The sequence below is a fragment of the Opisthocomus hoazin genome, chromosome 17 (genome assembly GCF_030867145.1).
Source record: "Opisthocomus hoazin isolate bOpiHoa1 chromosome 17, bOpiHoa1.hap1, whole genome shotgun sequence".
NCBI lineage: Eukaryota > Metazoa > Chordata > Aves > Opisthocomiformes > Opisthocomidae > Opisthocomus > Opisthocomus hoazin.
Window position 1 is genome coordinate 4,635,006 of NC_134430.1, and position 13,353 is coordinate 4,648,358.

General features: G+C 59.7%; 1 protein-coding gene across 1 annotated transcript; it reads left to right on the forward strand.

The window, feature by feature from the left end:
* Nucleotides 1–192: 192 nt before the first annotated feature.
* Nucleotides 193–9,432, forward strand: TMEM222 (transmembrane protein 222). Its single transcript, XM_075438081.1, has 6 exons — nt 193–335; nt 3,339–3,423; nt 4,188–4,219; nt 4,902–4,998; nt 5,138–5,268; nt 6,270–9,432. The coding sequence occupies exons 1-6, from the start codon at nt 223–225 to the stop codon at nt 6,355–6,357; spliced, it is 546 nt and encodes a 181-aa protein (XP_075294196.1). The 5' UTR covers nt 193–222; the 3' UTR covers nt 6,358–9,432.
* Nucleotides 9,433–13,353: the final 3,921 nt, after the last annotated feature.

Here is a 13,353-nt window from a genome sequence, read left to right on the forward strand (position 1 = left end):
GGGCCGGGGCCGGGTTGAAGCAGCAGCCGCGGGGCTGCGGGCCCCTGCCCAGTGGGCGAGCCCCGGGGCCCTCCGCGGGGAGGCAGCGGGCGCTGGGCCCGCAGCCAGGCCCTGGGCCAGCCCGCCCGCTCCCGCTTCCTGGTTACCGGCCGTGCCCGGAAGCGAGCGCGGTCTCCAGGAAGTGACGCAAGCACGCACGGCCGGGGGGGCCGGACCCCGGTGATGGCGGAAGCGGAGGCCAAGATGAAGCAGTTCAATGGCGGCGGGGCCGGGCCGGACGCCGAGCGCGGCCGCTTCCCCTACTGCGTGGTGTGGACGCCCATCCCCGTCCTGACGTGAGTGTGGGCCCCGGGGGCGGGCGGCCCGGCCGAGGCCCGGCTCCGCGCCTCGCTACCGGGCCTCGGGCCCGGCCCGATCCGCCCGCCGCCTCTCCCGGGGCCGGCTGCCCGGCCTGCTCCGGGGTCCCTGCGAGCTCGGCCTGCTCCGGGGCTGGCGGGGACCCCGGCCCGCTCACGGGTAACCGGCTGCGGGCCCGCTTCGGGCGGGCGAGCTGGGGTAACCGGCTGCCGGGCCCGCCCCGGGGTGCCCGGCCCGGCTCGGGGTGCCCGGCTGCCCCGGGGCCCGGGGGGCGGGTTCCGTCCGCGGGGTACGGCTCTCGTCTGCGGGGGAAGCTCTGCGGTGCGCGGGCTTGTCCCTGCAGGAGCGGGACCGGAGGGCATGCGGGGCGGCGTGGGAAGGCTTCGGTGGGTTTGGAGCAGCGGTTTGGCTGCGGGGACCTTGGACCGCCCTGCGCCTGGAGGAGAGCCGCCGCGCTCCGCTTTGAAGGAGCTGCGAGTCCCCGGTTGCCTTCCCAGGCTCGTCAGCCAAGCGTAAGCAGGCCCCGAGGAGAACTTCTGAGCCCTCCTCTAGTCGTGGGAAAACGAAAAGCTGTAAAATGTGGCTTTGGGGGTAGTCTGGGAACACAAAGGCTGATTTTTATGCCTTCCTCTTCCCCTCCGGTGCAAATCAGGTGATAATGTTTACTGAGCCGGAGCTGGAAGCCAGGTAGAAGACGTGGCGTGGCCGTGCTGGGGTTGGGAATGGCACCGTGACTCTCCTCAGCCAGCAGAAGCTGCAGCTTCCCCGTTGCTGTCTCGCCTAGAGCTGCCAACCAGCTTTGCTTTTTACCTCTTTTCTTGTCTGATTGCTTAAAACTTCCACTTTAGTCTTTTCCTGGAGGATTTTCAAAAGCTTTTAACCTTCTTATCTCCCGCTGGGTCCGATGAAGAGAGCTGCCCTGCTGCCAGAGTCACTGGGCATCTATTTCTGTGGCTTCATTCCCCGATGAACAGTGGCACCTTCCTGCTGCTTTTGGTTTGCAGCAGAAATTTCGGTGGTGTTATTTGGCACAATCTCCTGTCAGGTTGTGTAATAGCTCCATTTTCTCCATCTGACGTTTTCCTGTCATTCTCGGATTTGGAGGCTTGAAAGCCTGTCGGTGCCGAGAGGAGAGCTTCAAAAAGGAAGAGGTGTCTGCACCTTTGAAGGCGGCAGCGCCGTGCCGGCGTTGTATCCGCCCGTACCTTCTGGCTGATAACACTTTGCGCAGCTAGCGGAACCGGCTGGCTGCATCGCATCGCGCCAGAGGGGAACGCGCGGAGGGGGAGCGATGCAGGCACGGGGCGTCGAACTTTGCAGCGTCCTTTCTCTGCATCGCGGGGTCACGTTATCACCAGGAGCTGTATGCTATTTATAACCTCAGCCACGCTTATCAGCGTGCGTGGCTCGTTTCTCCTCATAACGTCCAGCTGCCTCGGTCCCTTTTTGTTCTGGTAGTTTTAGGATCGCTCTGATTGAGCCACGGCTCGCGGATCTGTTGCTGTTTAGCGTTGCTGTGATCTCTTCTGAAATATCGGTTGCTGTGCGTGGTCCCCTGGGGAGAGAGGAGAGAGGTCAGCAAACCTGGGAATGCCAGAGGACGTGGGAGAGAGCTGTGGCTTGGCCTGAAGTGTTTACAGAATCACAGAGTGTTCGGGGTTGGCAGGGCCCTCTGTGGGTCACCCAGCCCAACCCCCTGCCCAAGCAGGGTCACCCAGAGCAGGCTGCACAGCACCGCGGCCAGGGGGGGCTGGAATATCTCCAGAGAAGGAGACTCCACAGCCCCTCTGGGCAGCCTGGGCCAGGGCTCCGTCACCCTCAGAGGGAAGAAGTTCTTCCTCGGGTTCAGCTGGAGCTTCCTCTGCTCCAGTTTGTGCCCGTTGCCCCTTGTCCTGTCGCTGGGCACCACTGGAAAGAGTCTGGCCCCGTCCTCCTGACCCCCACCCTGCAGATATTTAGAGGCATTTCTAAGGTCCCCTCTCAGCCTTCTCTTCTCCAGGCTGAACAAGCCCAGCTCCCTCAGCCTCTCCTCGTAGCAGAGATGCTCCAGTCCCCTCATCATCCTCGCAGCCCTCCACTGGACTCTCTCCCGTCGCTCCTCATCTTTCTTGAACTGGGGAGCCCAGAACTGGACCCAGTACTGCAGATAGGGCCTCACCAGGGCAGAGCAGAGGGGCAGGAGAACCTCCCTCGCCCTGCTACCCACACTCCTCTGAATGCACCCCAGGAGACCATTGGCCTTCTTGGCATCCAGGGCACGCTGCTGAGTTTACTGCTGAGTGGGGATGGTGGAAGGGGGGTCGGGTTATAGATCTGTTGCTCCCTGGGCTGTAAATATCCAGCGGGGAGGAGAAGGTCTTGGAAGCAATGGGATCGTTGAGGGGAAGGGAATGCTCTTCCCGGAGCCCCATTTTCTGTCTGGGGTGCTTAAATCTAGTTTGCCATGAAGAGCTGCAGTGTGGATAGGAAAACGGGCAGGATGAGCTTATTTTCGGTTGTTGAAGTGGAAAGTCCAATTTTATCTCAAGACAGCTTCTCCTGGATCTAACCTTTTCACTCAGAAACAGAAACGGGTTTGTCCTAGGAGACTGGGGCTCGCCCTTCCCTGGCCAGCGACCTGTGTAGCGCAGGCCTGCGGAGTCTTGCGCTGTGCGTGCGTAGCTGCCACCGCTCACAGTAAAATCCCGGCGCCTGACTGCCCCACAGACGAGCTGCTTGTCAGCACAGCTTTGGGGATTCCAAAGTGTTCTCTCTTTTGGGTGTTTTTTGCCTGTTTTTCTTTTGCTTGCACCTATTCCACCTCTTTACCGGTCTTTGGCTGCCTTTGGCTCGCCCGCTTTCGTCACCTGTAACACGTGGACTGTGCCTGTCTGTCCCACGCCCTGCAGCTGGTCGCACGGCCGCGCCGGCAGCACGCTGCGCGCTCGGTGCAGTTGGGGGGCAAGTGTCTCAGCCTGACGGTTCCCTTGTTGCCTCGGTAGATGGCTGTTCCCCATCATCGGCCACATGGGTATCTGCACGTCGACTGGAGTCATCCGGGACTTCGCGGGGCCTTACTTTGTCTCGGTAAGTAGATGACGGATCCGGGTGCTTAAGCAGAATCTGCGCTTGGTCTGCTTCTCGCCTGCACTGTGACTTTGGAGCCATCCCCTGTCTTTTGCAGCTCAAAGTTCTGCGAAATGATGGCTTTACATGTTTCGGAAGATCGTGGGGCTTTGCTGTTACTCTGTGGGCTGCTGTCCAGTGGAGATCGTTTGGGGGATATGATAAATAGTAGCTAGTTTGGTGAGCAGAAGGGAAGAAATTTTGCAGTCTAGGCTCTTAATTGGGAACTTTGGACGTAAATTCTCATAATTCCAAGTAACAGAAGCTGCTTTCCAACCTCCTCAGCAGGCCTGTTACTGTCATGCTGCTTAGCATCAGGTACGTGCCAGCCTTCTAAACTGCTTTATAGTCTGGTGGAGTTTGAAAGTAAGGGAGTTTGAAGTTGGGATATTTAGTACTCCTATCAGATGGGGGCATTTACAACTGTGAGTTAACGAGATATTAATACTTAAAAAAAATAAAAGGGAGGGGGAATGTGGTACTGATAGCGTGTAGCTAGATGGTGTCACCGTGTGTGGAGTATAAATATACTCATGCCCAGAAGAGGAGTATGAAAACAAATGAAATCTAAATTCAGACACACAAATATGGTTGGTGTCTTGAGACTGCGGAGGCAACGTGACAGTTTTATGGCTAAGCAATGGCGGGCTGAGGCCTCCCAGCAAGAGGCACGTCGTGAATATCGCGCGGGGTTGTCCTCTTGAGACGTTTTTCCTTTTTTGTAGGAAGACAACATGGCATTTGGGAAGCCAGTGAAGTAAGTGCTCATGTTAGTTTTTATTAAACTGACCAACTGACCTGCAGATGTCCTTTAATTCCTGGAGACGGACGTTTTATAATATTGCTTTTCTTGTTGTTGAGATGCCCTAATTCAAGTGGATGGCTACTGTGTCTCTGCTTTTCAAGAAACCACGTTAAATTAAATCTTTTTAGAAGTGTGACAGCAGTGTAATGGTAACTAGAGCTCTATGGAGCCTTTATTAAAAAAGGAGAAGAAAAGGTTAGAACATTTTAAGATAATGTTACCAACAAGTGCTCCAAGTAAGTACTGCCTGTGCTGTACTAATGAACTGTCATCGCTCACATCCTGTTAATGATTTTCTGGGGGGAGGAGGAGAGGTGCCCGGGTTTTGTGCGTCTGTCAGATCAGGTTTGCGTTTTGAATGGCCGGAAGGTTTCGCAGCACGGGACCTGAAAGCAGTTCAGAGTTTTGTCTGTGCCCCCGGGCTCTGCAGTTTCTCTCTCTGGGGTGCTGTCGGGCGGAGGGTGCTGAGCAGTAGTTTCTGCTGCGCTCTGCAGCATACGCTTGTCTAGAAGAGCTCGGCTCCATGGACTCCGGAGGTAGTGGATTTCTCCTAAGTCCTTTAAGCAGCTTCCAGCTGGGAAGAAGTTGCAAAGGTGCAGCAGTTACACAAAAGGATCTGTTCTCACCCTCCTAGGTACTGGAAGCTGGATCCCAGCAAAGTGTACTCCACCGGTCCCAATGCTTGGGACACAGCCGTACACGATGCCTCGGAGGAGTACAAGCACCGAATGGTACGGCTCCAGTGTGGAGGAGTGTCCCGCCGGCGCTTGCTGCGGGAGCGGGACCTGTGGGTCTGCCCCAGCGCAGGGTGCAGAACTGGGGAGCCTCAGGCACGGGGTTCCTAACGCCGTGCGCCTTTTTCTGTTCCAGCACAACCTTTGCTGTGACAACTGCCATTCGCACGTGGCTCTGGCCTTAAACTTGATGAGATACGATAACAGCACCTCCTGGAACATGGTGAAACTCTGCTTCTTCTCACTCCTCTATGGGAAGTACGTAAGGTGAGCTGAGGAGCAGTCCAGATTCAGCACGCAAAGAGGCTTTGTTTCTTGCGTCCTTTCTAGCCCTCTAAAGCTTCAGCCTGTCCTGTGGAAACAGGAGAAACATCTCTCCCCCACCACGCATGGGTGTATGTTGCTGGTAGGTGGTACTGTCACTGCCTGCTGCCTGTTGGCAGGAAAAGAACCGCGGGTGCTTGCTGGGTCGCGCTGGATGCTGCTCCCGGAGTGCTGTATCTGGCAGCTAATGTAGGGTGCCTGGAATATGGGAAATGCTAGCTAGAGCGAGTCTCACTGAGTTGTCTTCTGGCTGGGTTAGGTCGGAGCAGAAGGTGGCAGAATGGCTGGGCTCCAAGGATTACTGGTTTCTCTTCCCTCTCTTGAATCTTGTTTACCTGAAAACTGGTCAGATTTCCAACTGGCGGGGAGCTTCCAGCTTGAGTGGAGGGGGAAACCCCGAGCTTTTCTTACTCGAAAGGGCACTTAATCTCCATTTCAGCTCCTTGTGCCTGAAGAGGAGACTCTGCGATGACTGCCTTGCATAAAGCTTTTGAGTTGCTCCACTTCTGTTGGGTCTTCCCCATTCTGGAAGAGCTTCTCTACCAGCTTTTAGGCAAGTGTAGTCCCTGCTGCCTTGATTAAATATCACCAGCAGTCTGAATAATGAGGCCTGCAGTAATGGGGTTTCAGTTTTTGTGGTCTCCTGTCACTGCTCCTGTCTGTGCAGGTGTGAAACGTGCTAGCCTTCGACGTGAATTTAAGCTGGAAGGGGAGTCCAGCCATATTGTTCATGATAGTTATTTGTGGACCTGATTTAGTCCCGATTTTTAACACGGTCTGAACCCCCAGGATGTGATGTGTGGCAGTTCCGGCAGTGTAGAAGAAAGTCGGAAAGCTGTCTGCCTCCCTCTGACTTCTGTAGTCATTCTCACATCCTTCTCTCCCCTTTGTCTTTCTCTGCTGAGTTCTTCCATTGAAATACTTCCCTTTCTTCTGTTTTGCAGCATAGGGGGATTTGTGAAGACCTGGCTTCCCTTTGTCCTCTTCTTGGGGGTGATCGTGACCATTGTTCTGACGCTTCACTTGCGGTGATGGCAGCTGTGAACTCCCCGTTCCATGGGCGCACGAAGGAAGAAACTGTGACTGATCCAGCGAGACGGAGGCACGGGACTCTGGGAGGCATTTTCTGGGGAAGGTGGCAGCTCCACTCCATTGTAACAGCTCATCTTTGTTTCCTGGAACTGGCTTCTTTTCCTTCTCTTTTTGTTCTGTCGACGGTGTCTCCTGGTGTCGGGGGTCCTGAAGCCTCCTGCTCGCTCCCTGAATCCGCTCCCGTTCTGCGCTTTGGTAGGTAGGAACGCGACTGGGAGAGGCGTGGGCACCTTTGCTTTCAGCGCGAAGTAAAGCCGCAAGGCAAAGCCTGCCTCCCGGTTCAGGAGCACAGGCAGTTGCACCTTGTAAGGTTCTCTCTGATCACCTGGTTTCTTCCTCTGCCAGACTTCATCAGATGCTTCCTCAGATTTCCTGAGTCTCCAAGAAGGAGTTGTTGTTTCCCTGTCGCACGACTCTCCTGTAGTGCATGTTCCAAAGCGGAGGTTCTGGGGTTCCTCCTGAGGAACCCCCACAGCACTCGCTGACGGTCTCCCCAGTAGTGACAGCAAGGTGTTGATGGTGGGACGCTCCTCTGAGGTGACGTGCAGAGGAACGCTCTGTGGCAGGGCAAATTCACCTGGTCCTGCTGGTGAGCCCGGAAGGGCAGGAAAGTCGATTGACCGGCTTGGGTATGGCTGGTGGCAGTCTGCACGCTTTCAGCTCTACCTGTCGCAGAGTTGGGAGTCTACTGCTAAGTCCCTTTTAGCTTGTGCAAGAGAAAATACAGCTTCCCTGCTTCTCTGAGTGTCTAAAATTGTCGTTACACTGCTCACGAGCCGCTTACTTTCCTTTGCTCCCTAGTACTTCGTGTGTTGCAGCATACCTGAGCCTGCAGAGGTGGCAGCAGCAGCAGGTACATGTTGCTGGGACAGAAGGCTTACTCAAGGGTTTTGAAAGCATCCATGAGAGCGGCACCTAAAACCTGAGCTTAACCCTCAGAGTTGAACAGAAGAGGTGGAGGGACTGGGAGATACCCGCGTTCTGGCTGGGCTTTGCAGCAGCGAACTGGAGCGCTGGCTTTCTTGCGGCTGGTTCCGGGGTGGTGAACCAGAAGGTCTGTTTAGTGCCTCGGCTGCTTTGAAGAGCAACCTGGGGTAAAAGCGCTCTGCAGGACTGGCTGCGATGGGAGCAATGCCTGGCAGCGTTGGGGGGCGGGTGGCCCCTCTGAGCCCTGGCTCGGGCAGGGCGAGTGGTAGGGGCGTGGGTTGTTCTGGAGTGCAAGGCAAGAAGGGAGTTTGGCCGTGACCCAGGGTGAGAGGCCCAGGGCTGCGTTTGCCGAGGCTTTGGGCTGCACATGCTGCTTTCAGTGAGGCTCTGAGCCAGGTGGCTTTGGACAAAGAAGTGTGGCTGAAGGGCTGTGTGCAGCTGAGCAGATCCCCTCTGACTGCGGGGGGAGGAGAATAGCTTTTCCACTCATGCCTTGAAAGGCCAGCCCTTTACTCCACCACCTGATGATTTTCAACCTTGAGGAGTGCTTGTGCGCAGCAAGAAAGCTCTTCTCGACTGCCTGCCGCCTCTGTGGCTTCCTCTCACTGGGCAGCCCCTTCCCTGCCCCCCTGCTGCCTCCCAGACCTGTCCCCACGTGCCTTTCCATCTGCTTCCACCTCTCCAGCTCCTCCAGCCGTAGGGGGGGCTTGGGGACTCCTCCTGGGCTGCTCGATTTCTGCTGTTCCTCGGTCACTTTGAAGTAGCCCCTTAAACCTCTCCCTCCTCCCTAGCATCCAGTTGTCTCTCCGTCATCTGCGCTGGCCTTTCCGGGGCGGGCGGAGGAGGTGTGCAGACCTCGGCACCCTTCCCCGCCTGCCTGGAACTGCAGCAGTCGCCGGTGTCTGCTCTGTACAGGCATTTCACGCCTGCGTGGGGAGCGGGCTGGAGGGTGCTGGGCCTGCGGCTGCTTAGAAAGCCAAGATCTTGATCAAAGAGAACCGAAAGATGAAAGGATGGTGTCTTGCCAAGCTACCCTGTGTCGCTGCCATCTCCACCCAGCGAGCCTGCTGGCGAACGTGCCCCAGGACAAGCCAGCTGAACAGGATAGATTCGTCCTTTGCCTCTGTTTTTGATTTTAATTTAAGTATGATTTCTCAGAGTGGCCTGCCAAGGATGCGCTTGGAGTCCCTGGCCCCGGGGCTGAAGCCAACCTGTCTTACGCAGTAGCAATAATCTAGAGACTCTTAGGCCTGTCTCGCACATTGACCCAGTGTTTTATCGACAAACTATACAAGCGTTGCCAAAGCTGAGACTTCGAGTTGTTGGGGGGGCTGGGAGCGGGGCTGCTGGCCACAGCCCCCGCTCCTGGGACTTCTGAAAACACGTCGAGTGCCATTCCCCGCCGTGGCAGTCCTTGTCGTTTGCTCCCAACGCCTTTTACCAGCTCTGGGTTTCGAATGGAGACTCACCGGGAGCAGGGAACGCGCCTCGCCGTCGGCTGCAGTGCCGGCTGCCGCGGAAGCAGTCCTGAGTCCGGGCTGCGCAGCCGACCCGCTGCCGCCGACGGGCTCCGGGCTTCCGAAGGAAACGTGGCCGACGGGAGAGCCGGGGCTGAGGTACCGCAGAGCCGGCCCACACATCCGTGCTGGGTGTGCGGAGCTGTGCTCACGCGGCGAAGGGCGGTGGGACGCCGGGGTTTGCTGCTCTGCGCTGCGGGAGGGTGGAGGAGCCCCGGCGGCTCCGTGGGCAGCGGGAGGTGGCGGAAGGGTGAGGAATGACCTCTCCTTGCAGCTTCCTTCATCATCGCAGTCCCCGCTTCAACGAGCCACGCGAAAGGCTCGCCCTGTCCCTCGCCTTCCAGGCGCCAGGTTCCTGCTCCGCTCCTTTCCCCTCTGCATGTGCTTGTGCTGCAGAGCTCCGCGGCCGCGCCGTCGCTCTCTGGCGAGGGCGAGCCCTCCGTACCCTCACCCTTTGTTCTCTTCATCTCTGTGGGGCGCTGGATTACTTTGTAAATATTTAAACTCTGCTTCTGCGGTTTCATAATCCTGACGGTAGGGGAAATAAACTTATTTCTGTGGATGTCTCCAAGTGCTGCATCTCTTATTGTCGAGACTCTTCCCTCCCGTCAGCCGGGGCTGGGGTTTCCTCCGGCCGCTCTCCTGCCCCAAGGCAGCGCGTCTGGCTGCCCGCAGGAGCCCGACCCCGAAGCTCCAAGGCGGAACTCGCAGCCCTGTTTTCAGAGCTGCTGTTGGGAAGGGGTGGTTTGGGGGGCAGGTGAAACCCAATCGCTGCAGTGTGGGAAGCGTTTGCGGGGTTAACGCCGGGTCTCGAAGCCGGGGACCTGCCGAGGGTCTTTGTTTCTCTTGGGAGGAGAAGAGGCTCTGGGCAGGGGGGAGCCGAGCGCTCTGGGGAGGAGGAGGAGGATTTTCTAGAGGATAAGCTCCCTCTTGCAGGTTGATCCCTGGAGCGGGAATAGCTTCCCTTCCCCTGCAGTCCCTGACCTCTCTGTTTTCTTGGTGGCCGGGGGCTCTGGCCTCCCGGCTCCTTTCTCCCACCAGCGCAGAGCCCCCGTCTTCCATTTCCCTTCAGGCTGTGGGGAAGGGGCCGCGTGTGCCGGGGCTGCGGAGGAGCGGGGCGCAGAGTGGGATGCGAAGAGCCGCCTGCATTTTTTCCCCCTCTCCCAGCAGGGTACCGCTGCCTGAACTGGGAGCGAGGGAAGCTGGGCCTCCGAGTGCTGTAACGCTTGCTAATGCAGCAGCCGCTTTTCCGTCACGTCTGATACCCAGAGGCCAGAGCTGCGCGGTGGGGGAAGGAGATCAGCCTCAAAATTGGGTTGTGTGCGGGGCTCGGGGATTTAACGGTGCAGCCATCTTACGAAACACCACCTGGAGCCTCTCCTGCTCAGCCCCTGCCTCCAAACCGTGCCGCTCCTGCCGCCGCGCTAACCCCAGCCCCTGCTTCGGCTCCAGGGCTGCGGAATAAATTCAGGGAGGGATGGAGGGGTTTATCCTGCCCGTGCTGGTCACTGGAGCAGGAGGTGGGGATGCAGACCCCCCCCCCAGGACCACGGTCTGGCCACCCGCATGACTCTGTGCTGCTGTCACCGTCCCGCCGCGTCCCCGCTCGCCTCCCAAGCGCGGCGGGGTTTTTCCTAACCCGCTCCCGCTGCCCGGGGAGCTGCGGGGAATCCGGCTGGAGGCACGGGGAGCTGAGCTGCCCGGTTTGGGGCACGGTGTTTGGGGATGAGATGGAAGCCGCCAGTCTGGATGTGCCAAGGCAGTGGCACTCGGGCGGCCGCGGTGCCCGCAGCTCCGTGGCGGGAGGCTGCACCGCGCAAACCCTGCTCTTCTGATTTTTCTCTCCCGCTTCTCGGCGGGGTCAGCCCAGCCCCGGGAGGGACGAGGCTGCTGGAAGCCAGGGAGGCTGCCCAGCGCAGTGGCAGGATCTGTCCCAGCCAGATGGCCTGAACCCCATCATCGGGGGGGACCTGGCTGCCTCCCGCCCCTCTGCCCTCGCCCGGGATGGCCGAGCGTGACCCAGCCGCCCCGGCAACCCCGGCACGAGGGGAGTGGGGCTGGGGGTCCCCGATGGGGACGGGGACGTGGATGCCCCATCGCCGGCCGTGCCACCGCCTGTGAAGCTGGCTGGAGGGGAGGGGACCCCCGTTTCTCATCCCCTTGGTGGAGGGGGGGGGCAATAGCAATCTCAGATCGCAAATCGCGCTCGGGCGTTTGCACAGTGGGAGCTTTTGAAAATGCCAGCGGCGGTGGCCGGGCTGCCTGCGGCCCTGGTGCCTCTGAGGCTGCTGCGCCCTCCTCATCCTCGGCCACCCCATCATCCCTGCTGTTTCCAAGTCAGGGGAGGGGAAGGGGCTACAAGACCCAACATGGGGGCTCCTGCATCCTCCCGGGCAGGCCTGGCGCTTCGCTCCCAGTTAGAGACGAAGGTGGAAACACTGTGAGGTCTCTGCTCTATTGCAAGGATTGAAAATTAAAAATGAAAAGGGGGGGCTGCAAGCAAGCAGCCCCCCATCCCGTGGGAGCAGGGGTCCATCCCCGTGGGAGCTGGGGTCCATCCCCATGGGTGCTGGGGTCCCTCCCGAGCAGCACATCCAAGGCGCTGGGAGGGCAGAGGGTACGGGGACCCGAGTCCCTGAGGGGGGGATGGGGTCTGGTGGCCCCATCGCTTGGGGAGGGGGACGTGGCGGTGTAAAAGCGCTGGCAGACAGGGAATGGGGGGGTTTGGGGCTGGGGGAAGCTGCTGGGGGTCCGTGTCTGTGGGGGTGGCTTTGGGGTGTGAACCCCACCCTGGGTTGCAGAGCTGTTTGTGTCCCGAGCTGGTGCCTGGGGGGGGATTTGGCAGCCCCTGCGTCCGCCACCTGTGTGGGCTTCATCTATAGACCCAGGGGAGGGACCCCCACCCCTCCCAGCCTTCTCCCCCCCCACGCTCCCCGCAGCACTTCCAGGCTGGGGGGACGTGGGCTGGGGCCGCTCCAGAGCCCCCGTCCCCCTGGAGATGCCCCTGGCAGCTGGTGGCCATGGAGCTCAGCTCCTGCAGGAGCCAGGAAAGCCGCTGTTCCCCTCGATGCCCCCCAGCCCTGCAGCCCACCCTGGGTGCCCTCGGCCGGTGGTCTCGTGGGTGCTGCCCACCCAGCCAGGGTGCTGACACAGTGCTGCCCCACTCCCCCACCTTGCAAACCCACCGGCGGGCGCTGCCGATGCTCCGCACATCCCCCTGCCTCAGTTTCCCCGGGGAGAGCCCAGCTTGCCTGAAGAACGAGTCCCTGGGTGGGGGGGGAGCAGGGCTGGGGAGCAGGATGGGACTCGCTCCTCATCCCCGCTCCCTCCCCGCTGCCCGAACGCCCAGTGCAGAAATGAGGCAGAACCAGTTCTGTGCACCCACGGGGATGCTGCCAGCACCCAGAAAGGGGCTTTGGTGCCTCGGCTGCTTCCTCAGGAGGTGGCTGCGTCGTCCCCGTCGGGTTGTCTGACGCCGGCGGGAGCGGGGCTGCGGGCCACCATGGCTGCCTGCCCTGCTCCAGGGTCTCTGCACGGAAAAACCATCCCCGAGGGCTGACCCAGCACCTTGCTGGCTGGTGCCGGTGGCCAGGGTGCTCCTGGGTGTCACTGGGCTGAGGGGGGCACGGAGGGAGGCTCGGCTCCGTGGGCACTGCCTCGCGGCGCGGCTGAGACCCAGCAAACTCACTGCACCCCTGTGGGTCTCCAGGGATGGGGTAGGGACCCACTGCTCCCCCACACCTTTGGCTACGGGGTTTGGGTCGGTCGGTGCCTTCAGCCTGCGCCGAGGTGGGGCACTGCTCCCCCGAGAGAGCCCGTCACCAGGCTGTCGGGTACCATCTGTCCATCCATCCATCTCCAGAGATCCAGGAGCCGGGAACAGATCCTGCCAGAGATCCAGGAGCCGGGGACAGATTCTACCGTCCATCCATCCATCCATCCATCCATCCATCCATCCATCCATCCATCCATCCATCCATCCATCTCCAGAGATCCAGGAGCTGGGGACGGGTCCTGTCCCGTCCCTTTCTGTCCCAGCCTCAGCCAACAAACCTGTCTTGCTCTGGACACTGCGGATACGAAGGGTCCAGGATGCACTGAAAGCCCTCGGTGCCCACCCGGGGTGACCCAGACCAGAGCCACCAACCCCCGAGCAGCCCCATGGGGACACGACGGTCCCCGAGCCATCGTCCCCCCTGCCAAGACACGGCCGCGCTCGCTGCTTTTCCAGAGCGTCCATGGCAGGGACCTCATCCGTGTGGGGCCTCTCCCCAGCGGAGCTGAGCAGCGAGCACCCTGCGAGGGGAGGAAGGGGAGGGCGGCCGACAGACAGACAGACACAGCCGTTGCTAAAGTCTCATTTCCTTAGAAACCACGCTAAAAATAATCCCCTTTTCTTGCGGTCCTGTGCTCGAGGTGCGCTGCCAGGCTGTTGCCGCTGCACCCCACCGCGATTCCTCCCCCGGCAGCGCTGCCATCTCGCTGCGAAGCC